The 15,264-nt window shown below is 38.3% G+C and overlaps 1 protein-coding gene across 11 annotated transcripts in view; it reads right to left on the reverse strand.

The window, feature by feature from the left end:
• The window catches only part of TNIK (TRAF2 and NCK interacting kinase), a 411,284-nt gene that overhangs the window by 119,603 nt on the left and 276,417 nt on the right, over positions 1-15,264 (reverse strand). For all 11 annotated transcript variants that reach the window (XM_059920518.1, XM_059920526.1, XM_059920525.1 and 8 more), the window contains 2 exons: positions 14,509-14,599; positions 12,025-12,155 (listed from right to left, as the gene is read on the reverse strand). In XM_059920518.1, coding sequence (XP_059776501.1) covers positions 12,025-12,155; positions 14,509-14,599 — 222 coding nt within the window. The remainder of the gene's footprint in view (positions 1-12,024; positions 12,156-14,508; positions 14,600-15,264) is intronic.

Consider the following 15,264-nt stretch of genomic DNA (forward strand, 5'->3'; position numbering starts at 1 on the left):
ACACAGTACCAGAACAGTGCCTGGCACATAGTAGGCACTTAATAAATACTTGCTGAATGAATGAACACATGAAAGATGCATGAGAGAAAGGAGCAAAACCTAAGTGTCTTAAGGCTGTTAGACCTTTTCTAGATCATCTAGTCCAACCTTTCATTTCCCAGATGAGGAAAAAATGACTCACCCAAGATCACAGAGCAACTCAGCACCAAGTTTTAATCAGAGCTTGGTCTCCTGCCTCCCAGGCTAGTTCTTTTTTTAACTATCATCACACTGTAAGGACCTGAGAATTCACTTAAAAAAACCTTTTGGGGCCCATAAAATAATTGCTTCAGATTCCTACTTTGTCTACAAGTAATTGAAGGTGTGGCAACTCAAATGAAGGTGCTGAGATTCCATGAGGCACACCCCAAACCAGTGCTCAGCTTTTCCTAGAGGCAGCATGAATAGGCTTTCAAGTCAGACAGACCTGGATTCAAGTCCAGGCTCCCAACTGAACCGCACCTGGAAGACTGCTCAGAGCTTAGCTTTCCGTTACGCAAGAGAGACAACTGTGACATGTATGCATGTAGGTATGCTGCCTAGCACAAAACCGGGCACACAGTGGGCTCAAGAATATTCATCATTTTCTTCTCCTCTACTGTGAGGTGAGACTGCCTTTGCCTGCCCAGTTTAGTCTTCTTCGATTTCCCTCTACTTGGTTGTGGCCAGTACTGTTTGTTGGCTAACCCAACAGGCATTTCAGCCCCCACTGCCCTTGCTGCCTCCATTTCAGAGTATAGGAAAGCTAAACTTGTTTATCCAGATTTCCCTGCAGCTAAGGATGGCAGTTAAGGATGTGACCTCATGAGACTCAGGCAAACATCTTCTGGGAGCTTCTGGAAGAGCTTTTGCTTTTCCTGAAATAAGTGACAAATATAGCTGGTGTCTTGACAACTCTTCCCTACTTCTTAGTGCCTTGAATAAAAACATGCTACCTGGAGCTACAGCAACCATCTTGCAACCATGAGGCAGTAAGTCAACAAATTAATGATGACAGGGCAGAAAGGTAGGAGCCTGGGTTTTGAAGACATCAGCGAGCCACCACACCAACCCCGGACTGCCTGCCTCCAGAATTCCGGTGACATAAGAAACATAAGTACAGCTAAAAGCATTTCTTAGTGATAATATGCATAGAGCAATAATTTGAGAAAGCGTATTTTGAGAGTAAGGAAAAAGAGAGGTCCCAGCTGTTAGGTGATCCTGGATTTACACCATAGGAAGAGGGAAGGGTTAGTGAAGAGAGATGTTTCCTTTTTTCAGTACACAGCATCTCAGATCCTCTCTTAGGCTGCTTTCCCCAAACCTCCCAAACAACCCCTTCAAACCAAAGGTCACAGCATTCCAACTCCTGTGCATCCTTTGTCACATGACCAAGCCAGAAATTACTTCTTCTTTAAGCCTTCATTTGATATCATCATTAAGATCATTTTTCCCCCCTGGGATTCTCTTGTTTTCCAAAAGGAACATTTATATTCCTGGCCCTATATACCCAGAGCTGCTTGTAAGCTATGCTTAACTGCCCATGCTAGAAAGCAATAAACTTCCTTGACGGGCCTTGTTTAAGCCTTTGGATACATTAGCGAGTCCCAGAGACACTTCAGAGCTTAAATATGGGAGAAAATGTTCCAATTACAACTGTCAAGACAGATCACAGGAGACGAGAGAGGGAAGTGGGAGGAACAAGATGAGGAGAGAGTCGGGGAGAGATAAGTTTCCTTCGTGGCCGTGGTGGGACTCATTCTGGCAGGAGCTGGGTAATTCATTATTCTAGAGGTACTGTGCAGCCTGGCCCGTGGCATGATGAATAGCCCAGTCCTGTGTGCATTACAAACAGAACAGAGACAAACTCTAGTGCCTCCGAGAAGGCAGAGGCAAGCACACAACTTCTGGCTGGTGAGGGGCCAGCTGGCACGAAGGCAACTTGAACGTAATGACAGAGCATTCCTCTTGGGGCTAGGCTGCTCAACAAGTGAAGAAAAGAACACTTCACTTTTTGAAGAAAAGAACACTTCCTTGTGCAAAGCCACACAAGGAAGGAGAGGCAAGGGGGCCCAGGAGCAGAACCCCAGCGTGCGCCGAGAGGCAGAAAGAACACACGCTGCGCAGCCAGCAGAGCTGGGGCGAGCCCCTCGACTCCTCTGAACCCATCTCCTCACCTGTAGCCCAAAGAGAACACCTATCTTGCAGGGTTGCTCGAGAATTCAGTGAGATAATATCTGCAAAGTTCATAACACAACGCAGTGTCTATAGTGGGTATTTAACAAATAGTGGCACAGACAGATCCTGAGGTCCAGTTATCACTGACTGGCATTTCAACCAGCAAACTTGAGTCAGGTAAGCTGACAAGGAGCCCTGGTACTCAAAGAAGTTGCTGGGATGATGCAGGAGCAAACAGGAAGCTTAGGGGAAGCAAACAGGAAAGGGCGTGTCCTTCCTTCTCCAGCCTTGCAGTCTACCCAGAGGGACAGGCCGAAGTGGGGTTAGCTGAATCCTGGCCCCATCATCCCACAGCAGAGGGTAGCAAGGTCTAGAGTTGACAGACAATAGCTTCATACCAGGCATAACCGGTGCAGTGGATTCTACCAAGTTTTACCAAGACCAAGAAATCGGCCATTTTACCAAGACCAGAAATTCGTCTTTTGTCATGTAATTTCTTCTTTATTCACTTTTTGGAAATGTTCCAGCTGGAAAAAGGAAATTGAATTTATTGTATGGGTCCCTAAGGGCAGCACCTTAATCTAGAGATAGAAGTTATAGAGAAACAGATTCTGGCTCAATGTAAGCAGACAATTAGAGGTGTATAATGCAAACAGGCAGTTCAAACCCTATGATATTGCTGGGGGTTTATTTTAGGTCAAAATGGCTCCAAATGGCAGTACCTTCACATGACACATAAACACAAATATTAACTATCGTATATTGAGTACTTACCAAATAGGCATTGAATTAATTCCTTTACATATGTTAGCTCACTTTATTCTAATATAACAATTGTGTAATATACAATCGTTATTCCCACAGAGACTCAGAAAGGTTAAATAACTTCCCTGAAGGAATAGAGTGCAAGGAGATGAAGTCTACATTTTAATCCAGTCCTGCCCAACTTCAAAACGCTGACTTATTCCCTATGCCGTATACTTATATACTACATTATATATAAACAGAAGCAGGGTGGTGAGTTCAGGGTGACTGAGGATAATCTAGTACAGGTAGTTATTCATAATCCCATTTCCCACGGAGTCCCTTGTTCAACTACATTTGTTATCTGACCAGAGGGAAAATACTGGAAGAGTAGCTTATTCTCTTCACCTGGGGATCAGCCTGGAGCCCAGAGGAGGTGGTGATATGTCTGAGTAAGGAATGCTGTGTAGGTGGGTGTGAACATGGAGCATGAGAAATGTGTTTAATAGAAGTTTGTTTCCGCTCGTAATAATAACGGTGTGTGTATCATCTTTCCTTCTTACCGCGTGGGCATGAGACCTTTGTTGAAATTTCAGTAGACAGAGGCCAGGTCTCAGTTGAGAGGTAAACCTCATTCTGCGATGTGAATATCATCCTCTTACGTGACACCCCGCATGCATCTTGCTGATGCTCCCCTGACTAGTCAGCTTGCTCACTTTATCTCCAGTCGAGCCTCTTACCTACAGGGGCTCTTTTCATTCTGCCTGAATAAAGCCAATTACCCATAACAGTGGAGAATGAGTATTTGCTCTACAGCCAGAGAGCACAATACTGACCCAAACTCTGCAGGAGACACCTATGACTTTAAATGGTCCACAGCACCTGTGTGCACAGTCTCATAAACAGAGTTTAGGTGAATAACAAATGACATTAGCACAGATCAGGCCAGAGGATGTGTGGTGGGGTTGAGGGGATATGCCATTTCACTGTACTTCTCTTACTTGACTAAACCACTATGAAAGCATGACCATTTATGGTTTAAAAAATTAGAACAGGACAGAAAGATACATAAAATAAAAAGTTTAAGTTCTCCATCCACATGCCATTTATCCATGGGGTAGGGGAGAATAAGAGTCTATTATGTGTACTATACTGTAAGTTGCTTTGTGTACCTAACACTGTATCTTGGGATCTGCCCAACTTCAACATATACACTACCTCATTGTTCAAATGGCTGCGTAGTATTCCAGTGGACAGATGTGCCAGTCTTTATTCAGCCAATTCCCTATGAATGGGCTTTTGGCCACAGAGAACTTTCTTTAGTGAGTGGTTCTGTTAAAGCAATAAATACATAGGACTATAAAATACTTGCCAAATCCCATCCAACTGAAATGAAATTCAAGTTAAAAAAAAATAGCAATTTAAACAGCCTAGGAATTTTGAACAGTTTTATTAATTTCAAGTCTTTTGAATGCTTATTATTAAATGAGAAAGCTTTCATTATTGCCCCACATACTTATCAGGAGAATGAAACCTTTCCTTTTGCTTGAAGTGTTTTGACAGATTTTCTGAAAACAAGAAAGGAAGGGCCTCTAGGGGAAAGTGAACACACCAGGCAAATGAGATTCTGGCACTCCTCCTTAGGATAGGGGTTATTTTCAGTCAGTTACTTACTGTGCCCAGTAGATTATCAGACAAAACCAGATTGCAAAAAAAAGCATGAGCTCTTCAGACTACTTTCCACAGAGGCTCTTATTTTATTGAATTTCTCCAGTTTAAAAAAAAAATTTATAGCAGTTTCTAAAGACACTGTAGACAAATAAAATAATAAATAATGAAGAAATAATCAAATCTTTGTAATAAAACCAAACTATACTCTTTTGCATTTTGTCTTTATTTTAAAGAAAGGGCTTTTGTGATAGAAAACCTAACAAAGCCCAGTGGCCTTCAAGTCATCTTTTATTCTAAACATGCCCTCTAGGCTGAAAGTATCTACAGCACGTGAGAGCCCCAAATGCTGACATCAGTTTCTGAGGCTGGGATACACTCTGGCTCAAATGGACAACCAAACACACAGTAACAAACCATTTAACTTTGACGGGATTGCAAATGGACTTTCTAGATGAAAACTGCCCATACAGATAGAGCTTGGCTAATTCCTTTTGCATAGTGGGTATTCAATAAATACACGCTGAGTGAATGAGTAAAGGGTTTTGAAAGTCAGTATATTGTCAAGCTGTCTCCTGGTGACAGGCTACATTCCTAAGAATAGTGAACAGAAAAAAGTATAGGATCTGATGCCAAAGAAGAAGTAGAAAGATTATTTAAAGTAGAGCTTCTTCTCTGATCCACAGTAAAACTACAAAGTAGTTAAAATGAATCTTCAAAGAACCCCCAAATCTTCCTTCCTGCTTGGTCTTCCTAATCTACCCTTTTGTCATGCTCCCAGGACAAGTGATCAATGAAGCTCATATTTTTGCCATGACTTCTTCTTCCTCTTGTACAACCTACATTTATGACAATCCTAAAAAACTAATTCGTACTAAGGTCGAAAATGGCTGATAGAGTTGAATCTGTTCTCTCATCAGGATTCTTTATTTTTTAATAAAAGGCACAGAAATTAATCTTCAACTTATTAATGTCTCAGGATACTTTCATAGTCACAAGGACTTCCAGCACCTCTGAAATCACCCTGTGCAGCATGATGCCCCCTGTGGTTATTCATACATCAGGCTTTGTCCACACCTAGGGTTATGCATTAGGCTCAAAAATTTTTTCACTGGCCCCAAACTGTATTTCTTAGTCCTAATCTGAACAAAGAGGTTTAAGATACCAGTTTAACTCCAAGCTTTGGCTTCACCAGAGGAAATCCTCTTCTAGTTATTCTACTGAAAACAACTACATCACAGGGATCTATTTTTTATATATATATATTTATATTTTTTTATTTTTTTGTCCATGCCGCGTGGCATGTGGGATCTTAGTTTCCCAACCAGGGATCGAATCCACGCCCCCTGCATTTGAAGTGCAGAGTCTTAATTAACCACTGGACTGCCAGGGAAGTCCCACAGGGATCAATTTTATGCCTCAGAACCAAAGTCCCATATATACTACAGCCAGCCAAAATACTTAAAAGGCTAAGCTAAGGTTGAAAGTTTGAAACACTGTGATTCTCCATGGTATGTTATAAAGCAGTCTAAAATATCTGTGGCCCAGATGTAGACTCGTTAGCACTTGTTAGGTATAACTATAGTTTGAAGAATTGCTTATAGCCAATTATGATACTCGTATCTGGTCTGGGACATATATTTTGTAGTGGCTCCTCTGAAGGGATTTGCAAATCAAATTATTTAAATGTGCTTATCATTAGCAGTTTAAATAAATGACATTTATTTTGGCAAGAGATTAATTTTTAACTTGGCAGCTGTTTCCAGACAGATTGGTGTCAGGTTATTACAGTGACTAACTCTGAAAGAAGGAGGAAATTTACAGGAGATTATTTTGTTTTTAGACCTTCAAGCTTGCATTTCTCCAAAGAAGCAAATAATTTTGTCAATGCCCTGAGACACTGGGTCCCAAAGACATTGCAATGTCTGCATCTTTGTGACCTGATTTCCATAATAACCCCACATGTGGAGAACTAAAAATGTTCTTTAATAGAGGAATTCTTCAAATATACTCTTCAGAGGCTGTTTTGTTGGTAAATTGGATATTTATATAGGATTGCATCAGAGCGAGGCAGGGTAATATATTGGAAAGAGCTCTAAACAGAGAGTGGGAGATGTGGGATCAAGTCTCTGACAAGATCACTAACGGGGTGTGCACTTGCAAAGGTCTTGGACCTCAGTTTCCACAGCTGTAAGATGAGGGTGTTTCAAGGTGATCATTAAAGTACTTTGGTGAAAAGTCCATGCACCTACAGAGAGAAGGAAGTCAGAAAGAGGAAAACAAATACCGTATGCTAACACATATATATGGAATCTTAAAAAAAAAGAAAAAGGTCATGAAGAACCTAGGGGCAAGACGGAAATAAAGACACAGACATACTAGAGAATGGACTTGAGGACACGGGGAGGGGGAAGAGTAAGCTGGGACAAAGTGAGAGAGTGGTAGTGTATCTGTGGACATATATACACTACCAAATGTAAAATAGATAGCTAGTGGGAAGCAGCCGCATAGCACAGGGAGATCAGCTTGGTGCTCTGTGACCACCTAGAGGGGTGGGATAGGGATGGTGGGAGGGAGGGAGACGCAAGAGGGAGGAGATATGGGGATATATGTATATGTATAACTGATTCACTTCGTTATAAAACAGAAACTAAAACACCATTGTAAAGCAATTATACTCCAATAAAAACGTTAAAAAAAAAAGTCCATGTGCCTATGTTCTTGAAAAGATAAAATTGACAAACCTTTATCTAGATTCACAAAGAAAATAAGAGAGAAGGCTCAAATAAATAAAATCAGAAATGAAAGATAAGTTCATTTCTCTTACAACAGATACCATAGAAATACAAAGAATTATGAGACTACTATGAACAGCTATATGCCAACAAATTGGACAGTCTAGAAGAAATAGATAAATTCTTAGAAGCATACACCCTTCCAAGACTCAATCATGAAGAAATAAAAAATCTGAGTAGACCAATCACTAGTAAGGAGATTGAAACAGTAATCAAAAACATCCCCCAAAACAAAAGTTCAGGACCAAGAGGCTTCACTGATGAAGCATTCAAAGAAGATGTCATACTTAAACTTCTCAAACTCTTCCAAAAAACTGAAGAAGCTAGAACACTTCCTAATTCATTTGACGAGGGCAACATTACCCTGATACCAAAACCAGACAAAAAAAGAAAACTACAGGCCAATATCTCTGATGAACATAGATGCAAGAATCCTCAACAAAGTATTAACAAACCAAAACAACAACACATTAAAAGGATCAAGTGGGATTTATTCCAGGGATGCAAGGAAGGTTCAACATCTGGAATCAATGTGATACACTGTATTAACAAACTGAAGGATAAAAATCATATGATCATCTCAATAGATGCAGGAAAAACATTTGATACGATTTAACATCCATTTGTGTTAAAAAAAAAAAACTCTCAATAAAATGGATATAGAAGGAACGTATCTCAACATAACAAAGGCCATCTATGACAAACCCACAGCTAATATACTCAGTGGTCAAAACCTGAAAGCTAGCCCTCTAAAATCAGGAACAAGACAAGGATGCCCACTCACCACTCTTACACTCTTAGTCGGCGTGGTATTGGAAGTCCTAGCCAGAGCAGACAGGCAAGAAAAAGAAATAAAATGCATCCAAATTGGAAAGGAAGAAGTAAAACTGTCACTATTTGCAGATGACATTGGTTTTCTATTGACTTTACACATAGAAAATCCTAAAGACACTACTAAAGAAACTGTTAGAAATAATAAACAAATACAGTGAAGTTGCAAAATAAATATATGAAAATCTGTTGTGTTTTTATACACTAACAAACTAGCAGAAAGAGAAATTAAGAAAATCTCATTTACAATTGCAACAAAAAGAATAAAATATCTAGGAATAAATTTAACCAAGGAGGTGAAAACCATTACTGAAAACCATAAGACATTGTTTCAAGAAATTGAAGAAGACACAAAGAAATAGAAAACTATTCTGTGCTCATGGATTGGAGGTATTAACATTGTTAAAAAGTCCATATACCTAAAGTAATCTACAGATTCAATACAATCCTTGTCAAAATCCCAATGACATTTTTTACAGAAACGGAATAAAAAATTCTAAAATTTGTATGGAACCACAAAAGATCCTGAAAAGCCAAAGCAATCCTGAGGAAAAAAGAACAAAGTTGGAGGTATCATATTCCCTGATTTTAAATTATACTACAAAGCTATAGTGATCAAAACTGCAGAGCATTGGCATAAAAACAGACACACAGATCAATGGATCAGAACGGAGAGCCCTCCACACATACAGACAACTAATTAAGACAAAGGAGCCAAGAATATACAGTGGATAAAGGAAAGTTTCATCAATAAATGTGGTGGGAAAACTGGACAGCCACATGCAAAAGAATGAAACTAGACAGCCATCTTACATGGTACACAAAAATTAACTTAAAATGGATTAAAGATTTGAATATAAGACCTGAAACCATAAAACTCCTAGAAGAAAACATAGGTGGTACACTCTTTGACATCAGTCTTAGCAATATCTTTTTGAATATGTCTCCTCAGTCAAGGGCAACAAAAGCAAAAATAAACAAGTGGGACCACATCACACTAAAAAGCTTCTGCACAGCAAAGGAAACCATCAACAAATCAAAAAGGCAACCTACTGAATAGAAGAAGATATTTGCAAGTCATATATCCTACAAAAGGTTAATATCCAAAATATTAAAAACTCATACAACTCAACAACAAAAAACCCCCAAACAATCTAATTGAAAAAATGGGCAGAGGAGATGATAGATATTTTTTGCAAGGAAGACATACAGATGACCAATGGACACATGAAAAGATGTTCAACATTACTAATTATTAGGGAATTGCAAATCAAAACCACAATGAGATATCACCTCACATTTGTTAGAACAGCTATTATAAAAAACAAAAACAAGAAATAAAGAGTTGGAGAGTATGAGGAGAAAAGGGAACCCTTGCACACTGTTGGTGAGAGTGTAAACTAGTGCAGTAACTATGGAAAACAGTAGGGAGAGCCTTAAAAAATTAAGACTAGAACTACCATATGATCCAGCTATTCCACTTCTGGGTATCTATCCAAAGAATATGAAAACACTAATTTGAAAAGATATATGCACTGGAGTAATATTTACAATAGCCAAGGTATGGAAATAACCTAAGTGCCCATCAATGGATGAATGGATAAAGAAGATGTGAGATAGATAGATAGATAGATAGATAGATAGATAGATAGATAGATAGATATACCCAATGGAATACTACTCAGCCATAAAAAGATGAACTCTTGCCATTTGTGACAACATGGATGGACCTTGAGGCTATTATGGTAAGTGAAATAAGTCAAATGGAGAAAGACAAATACTGTATGATTTCACTCATATGTGGAATATAAGAAATAAATGAACATAAACATATATCCCCATATCTCCTCCCTCTTGTGTCTCCCTCCCACCCTCCCTATCCCACCCCTCTAGGTGGTCACAAAGCATGGAGCTGATCTCCCTGTGCTATGTGGCTGCTTCCCACTAGCTATCTATTTTACATTTGGTAGTGTATATATGTCCATGCCACTCTCTCACTTCATCCCAGCTTCTGATTCACTTTGTTATACAGCAGAAACTAACACACTATTGTAAAACAATTATACTCCAATAAAGATGTTAAAAAAACCAAAAAGATACATGTACCCCTATGTTGATAGCAGCACTGTTCACAATAGCCAAAACATGGAAACAACCTAAATGTCCATCAACAGATGAATGGATAAAGATGTGGTACATATATACAATGGAATACTACTCAGTCGTAAAAAAGAACAAAATAAGGCCATTTGCAGCAACATGGATGCAACATGAGATTATCATACTAAGTGAAGTAAGTCAGAAAGAGAAAGACAAATATCATATGATATCACTTATAAGTGGAACCTAAAATAAGGCACAAAGGCACCTATCTACAAAACAGAAACAGACTCCTAGACGTAGAGAACAGACTTGTGGTTGCCAAGGGTGGGGGGAGAGGGGAGGGAGAGGGATGGACTGGGAGTTTGGGGGTGGTAGATGCAAACTATTACATTTAGAATGGATAAACAATAAGGTCCTACTGTATAGCACAGGGAACTATATTCCATAACCTGTGATAAACCATAATGGAAAAGAATATGTACGTATGTATAACTGAGTCTCTTTGCTGTAGGGATTGGCACAGCATTGTAAATCAACTATACTTCAATAGAAAAAATTTAAGAAAAAAAGAAAGAAATGAACAAACAAAACAAAAACGAACACATAGTTACAGAGAACAGATTGGTGGTTACCATAGCGGAAAGGGGGCACAAAATGGGGAAAAGGGATCAATTGTATGGTGATGGATGGAAACAAGACTTCTGGTGGTGAGCATGCTGTAGGGTATGCAGAAGTTGAATTATAATGTTGTACACATGAAACACGTTATAAACCAATGTTACCTCAAATAATTGAAAAAGAGGTCCATTCACCTATGAAATGACTATCAGGTTTTCCCCAAGGTTGTCCTGTGATCTACACAGAGACCACAGGGTGTCTCTCTGTCTACTGGACAATCTGAACACCCACAGTTCCTACATCCCATTTACCTCCAACCTTAAGGTCTCAACTTGCAGCTGTAATTCACGACAACAATGTCACCTGACATTGCAGCTATGGATGGGACAGTAAACACAAATTATGTTTGATTATCGCCTAACAGAATGGAAAAGAGGAGGGCTTCTTGGAGAAGGGGACAACTTCCACCACTCTACTTGAACACTGCTTTGAATTTATTAGCAAATTTCTAGTTTATGGTACAAAGTATCAAGCCACAAATCAAATTTCTATGAAACACTGCAACAGGCTACAGAAACACCATAAAGTAGCTACCAACATCCCATTTGGTTCTCTCTTATTGAAAAGAAGCTCTAATAATTAAACTTTGAGCAATGTAGAAATGAGTAAATATGATTATTTTTAATCAGAAAAAGATGACCCCCCCAAAACAAACTCATATCTTGGTTTCTTTTAACATGAAAAGCTCTCAGAATATATATACTTCGCCAAAAATCTAAACTATAACCAAAATAGAAATCTGTTTTCTAATAAGAAGCAAGAGAAGTTCAAAAGAATATAGAAAATGGTTTAAACATTTTTTACAAATAGGCCATCAGATATGACGGATGAGTTCATTACAAAGATTCTCACTTGGATGTCTTCTAATTTTAAACTCAAGTAATGTTTTTAAGTTTTCCCTTTGGATTATATAAATCACAAGCCCAAAGCCATGAGAGAATTCTCCATCAGTCTCAGGGTGAGATGTTAGGCAGGCTTCGAAACGTAATGAAGAAGTAAGAAGTCATACCTTGAAATCATATGTGGCATCTGGGTTTTCGTCACAGGCAATAACTTCTGGAGCCATCCAGTAGGGCGTCCCGATGAAGGTATTCCTCCTGCCCACTGTTCGATCGAGCTGGGCACTGACCCCAAAGTCCACTAGTTAAGGGAAGACAAATGAATAAAGTCTATGATCTAAGGTCTTACACAGTGATAAAATGAATGTGTATTTTTTTTTTTACTGTGGTAAAATATACATAACATAAAATTTACTATTTTAACCACTTTATAGTGGACAGTTTTGTGGTATTAAGTACATTCACATTGTTGTGCAACCATAAGCACCATCCAACTCCAGAACGTTTTTAATCTTCCTCAACTGAAACTCTGTAGCCATTAAACATTAACTTCTCTTTCTCCTCCCCTCCCCACCCCGCCGGCCCCGGCCCCGGGAAAGCACCATTCTACTTTATGTCTCTATGGATCTGACTACTACAGATACATCATATAAGTGGAATCATACAGTATTAGTCTTTTGGAGACTAGCTTATTTCACCTAACATAATATCCTCAAGGTTAATGCATGTTGCAGCATGTATCAGAACTTCCTTCCTTTTTAAGACCAAATAATAGTCTATTGTATGTAGGTGCCACATTTTGTTTATCCATTCATCTGTTGGTGGACACTCAGGTTGCTTCTTCCTTTTCACTATTGTGAATGTATATATTTAAAAAAATTTTTTTATTTTATATTGGAGTATAGTTGATTTACAGTGTTGTGTTAGTTTTAGGTGTACAGCAAAGTGACTCAGTTATACATATACATGTATCTATTCTTTTTCAGATTCTTTTCCCATATAGGTTATTACAGAGTACTGAGTAGAGTTCCTTGTGCTATACAGTAGGTCCTTGCTGATTATCTATTTTATATGTAGTAGTGTGTGTATGTTAATCCCAACCTCCTAATTTATCCCTCCCCCCGACCTTTCCCCTTTGATAACCGTAAGTTTTTTTCTATGTCTGTGAATCTGTTTCTGTTTTGCAAATAAGTTCATTTGTATCATGTTTTTAGATTCCACATATAAGTGATATCATACGATATTTGTCCTTCTCTGTCTGACTTAGTTAGTATGATAATCTCTAGTGAATGTATACTTTTAAACTGCATGTATAAATGGATAAAGTGTACCAATGAGAAAAGCACAGGGGGTTATATCTGGTTACATCAGGGCTCCATGGGCGGCCAAAAAGAGGTGTTAAATAAAAGGCAAGCTTGGGCCATAAAGGATAGTATTTAGAGGATGCAAAGAAAGTAGTTAACAGCTAAGTTTCTGGAGTCAGACTGCCTAAATTTGCATCTCATCTCTGACACTTATTAGTGATGCCACCTAGGGCTACTAGATCGACCTCTTTGAGCTTCATTTTCCGAATCCATGAAATGAGGATGATGAGATTCACATGGTGTTGCTCTGCTGTTTAAGTGAAATCATCTACATAAAAGCATTTTGTACAGGACCTGGCATATAATATTCTCTCAACAAGTAACTGTTAATTAGTGCTATGTGACTATTCTGAGGATAGCTTATGTAGTCAGTATATATATAACTGCTCTCCCTACCTAACGTATGCTTTTGTTTTAACAGGGAATATTCATGAGATGAAAGTTTGGGCCCAAATTTTAACTAAGAAAAAAACGGAAATTGTATATTTTAACAAAAAGGCAAGAGCAAGTGTTTGGGATATAACCATTGGAGACATTTAAATCTCTTTGAAAATAAACAATCATACGGACAGTGATTCTTTTGTAGAAGACAAATTGCATATCCTATAGGGTATCTGTCAATCTAGGCTCTTACTCATATACATCAAGTAGTCAAATGCGTGTGGGGATTCTCTACCTTATCTGGATAATCCCAGACTTATTGTGGGAAGGGCTAATAGACCAGAGAAAAGGGTTCCCTCACTGATAACTCTGGCAGGTGGAAGTGGGATAATTAGTATGCACGTGAAGTAGAATATTGAGCGTCCATTTTGTACAGGTGCCCTAGATAATAATGAAATCGATGTAAATATAACTTAAAACATATGGGAATATAGCAGGAATTCATTTTTCTAAATAATGAATGTCTGTGGATATTTTCAATTAAAAAAATGTCATCACTGTCTGTTATAGCAGCAACAATATAAACAAACTGTAAGATAGGGGAAACCATTCCAAGGTCAGTCACTTCTAATCTAAAGGGTCTTTGCTTAAAAAACAAACTCAATTGTTTCTACACACCAATTAAGCACATGGATCTGCTTACCATATTGTATACCAACCAATTCACTCCTCAAAGTGCTTTTAGAAAATGTTTTTTTAAATAGCCAAAGAAACATTTTCCTTTCCATTCTAGGTACAATGACCTCCAAATCCACAGTGACAAATTTATTCATTATTTAAAAAGAAAAAACAGCTGAAACAATCCTATCATTTCCTGCAATTCCTAGGCTCACTGGATTCTGTTCTTACCTAGTTTAACTTCTGCATTTTCAGTCAGCAAGACATTTTGCCCTTTAATATCTCGATGAATCACTTTATGCTGGTGCAGGTGACTCAGCCCCTGGAATGAAGGAGAGTTGAGAAGGTTAATAGGAATATAAATCCAGATGTAAAAAATTATTTTGAGTATTAATGATCCAAAAAATTTAAACTCACCCAGAGATACTTCCATTATTTTATTTATATCTTTCATGTGGTCATAATTCTAAATGGAGTACAATGTTTGTTTGTTCTAAACTTCAGGCAATGATCAATATAAACTGAAATATACAGGTGGTCATTGCAATGCCTGGTACGGTGTTAAATGAAACACTTGCATATCAGCTTTGATCTCGGGTAACAAGGACCCACACAGGCCATGACACGGTTTCAAAACGCACATGTTTCAGCTAACAGTACTGTGAATAGTGAGGACCACCTGTATTTGCCAGTTGGTAACAGTAATATCTACAGAGTCTGTACAGAAATCTGATTTAACTGAAGCCTCCACTTTTTTGTGCAATTTTTGAATTTAAAAGTTAAAAGTTATTACACAATTTGAATTAAACACAATAAAATATTACTCAGACCAGCCAAGAAATTTCCCATTGGCTTTAGCCAATGTCTCACATTAAAAAAGGAAAACAGCAATTTCGATTTCCTTTTTTAATGTTCATCACTGTCATTTTTCGTGCTTTATATTTGTGACTTTGTGCTCATCATGTGAAATAATTATTCAGTGACATC

Source organism: Balaenoptera ricei, chromosome 4, assembly GCF_028023285.1.
Source record: "Balaenoptera ricei isolate mBalRic1 chromosome 4, mBalRic1.hap2, whole genome shotgun sequence".
NCBI lineage: Eukaryota > Metazoa > Chordata > Mammalia > Artiodactyla > Balaenopteridae > Balaenoptera > Balaenoptera ricei.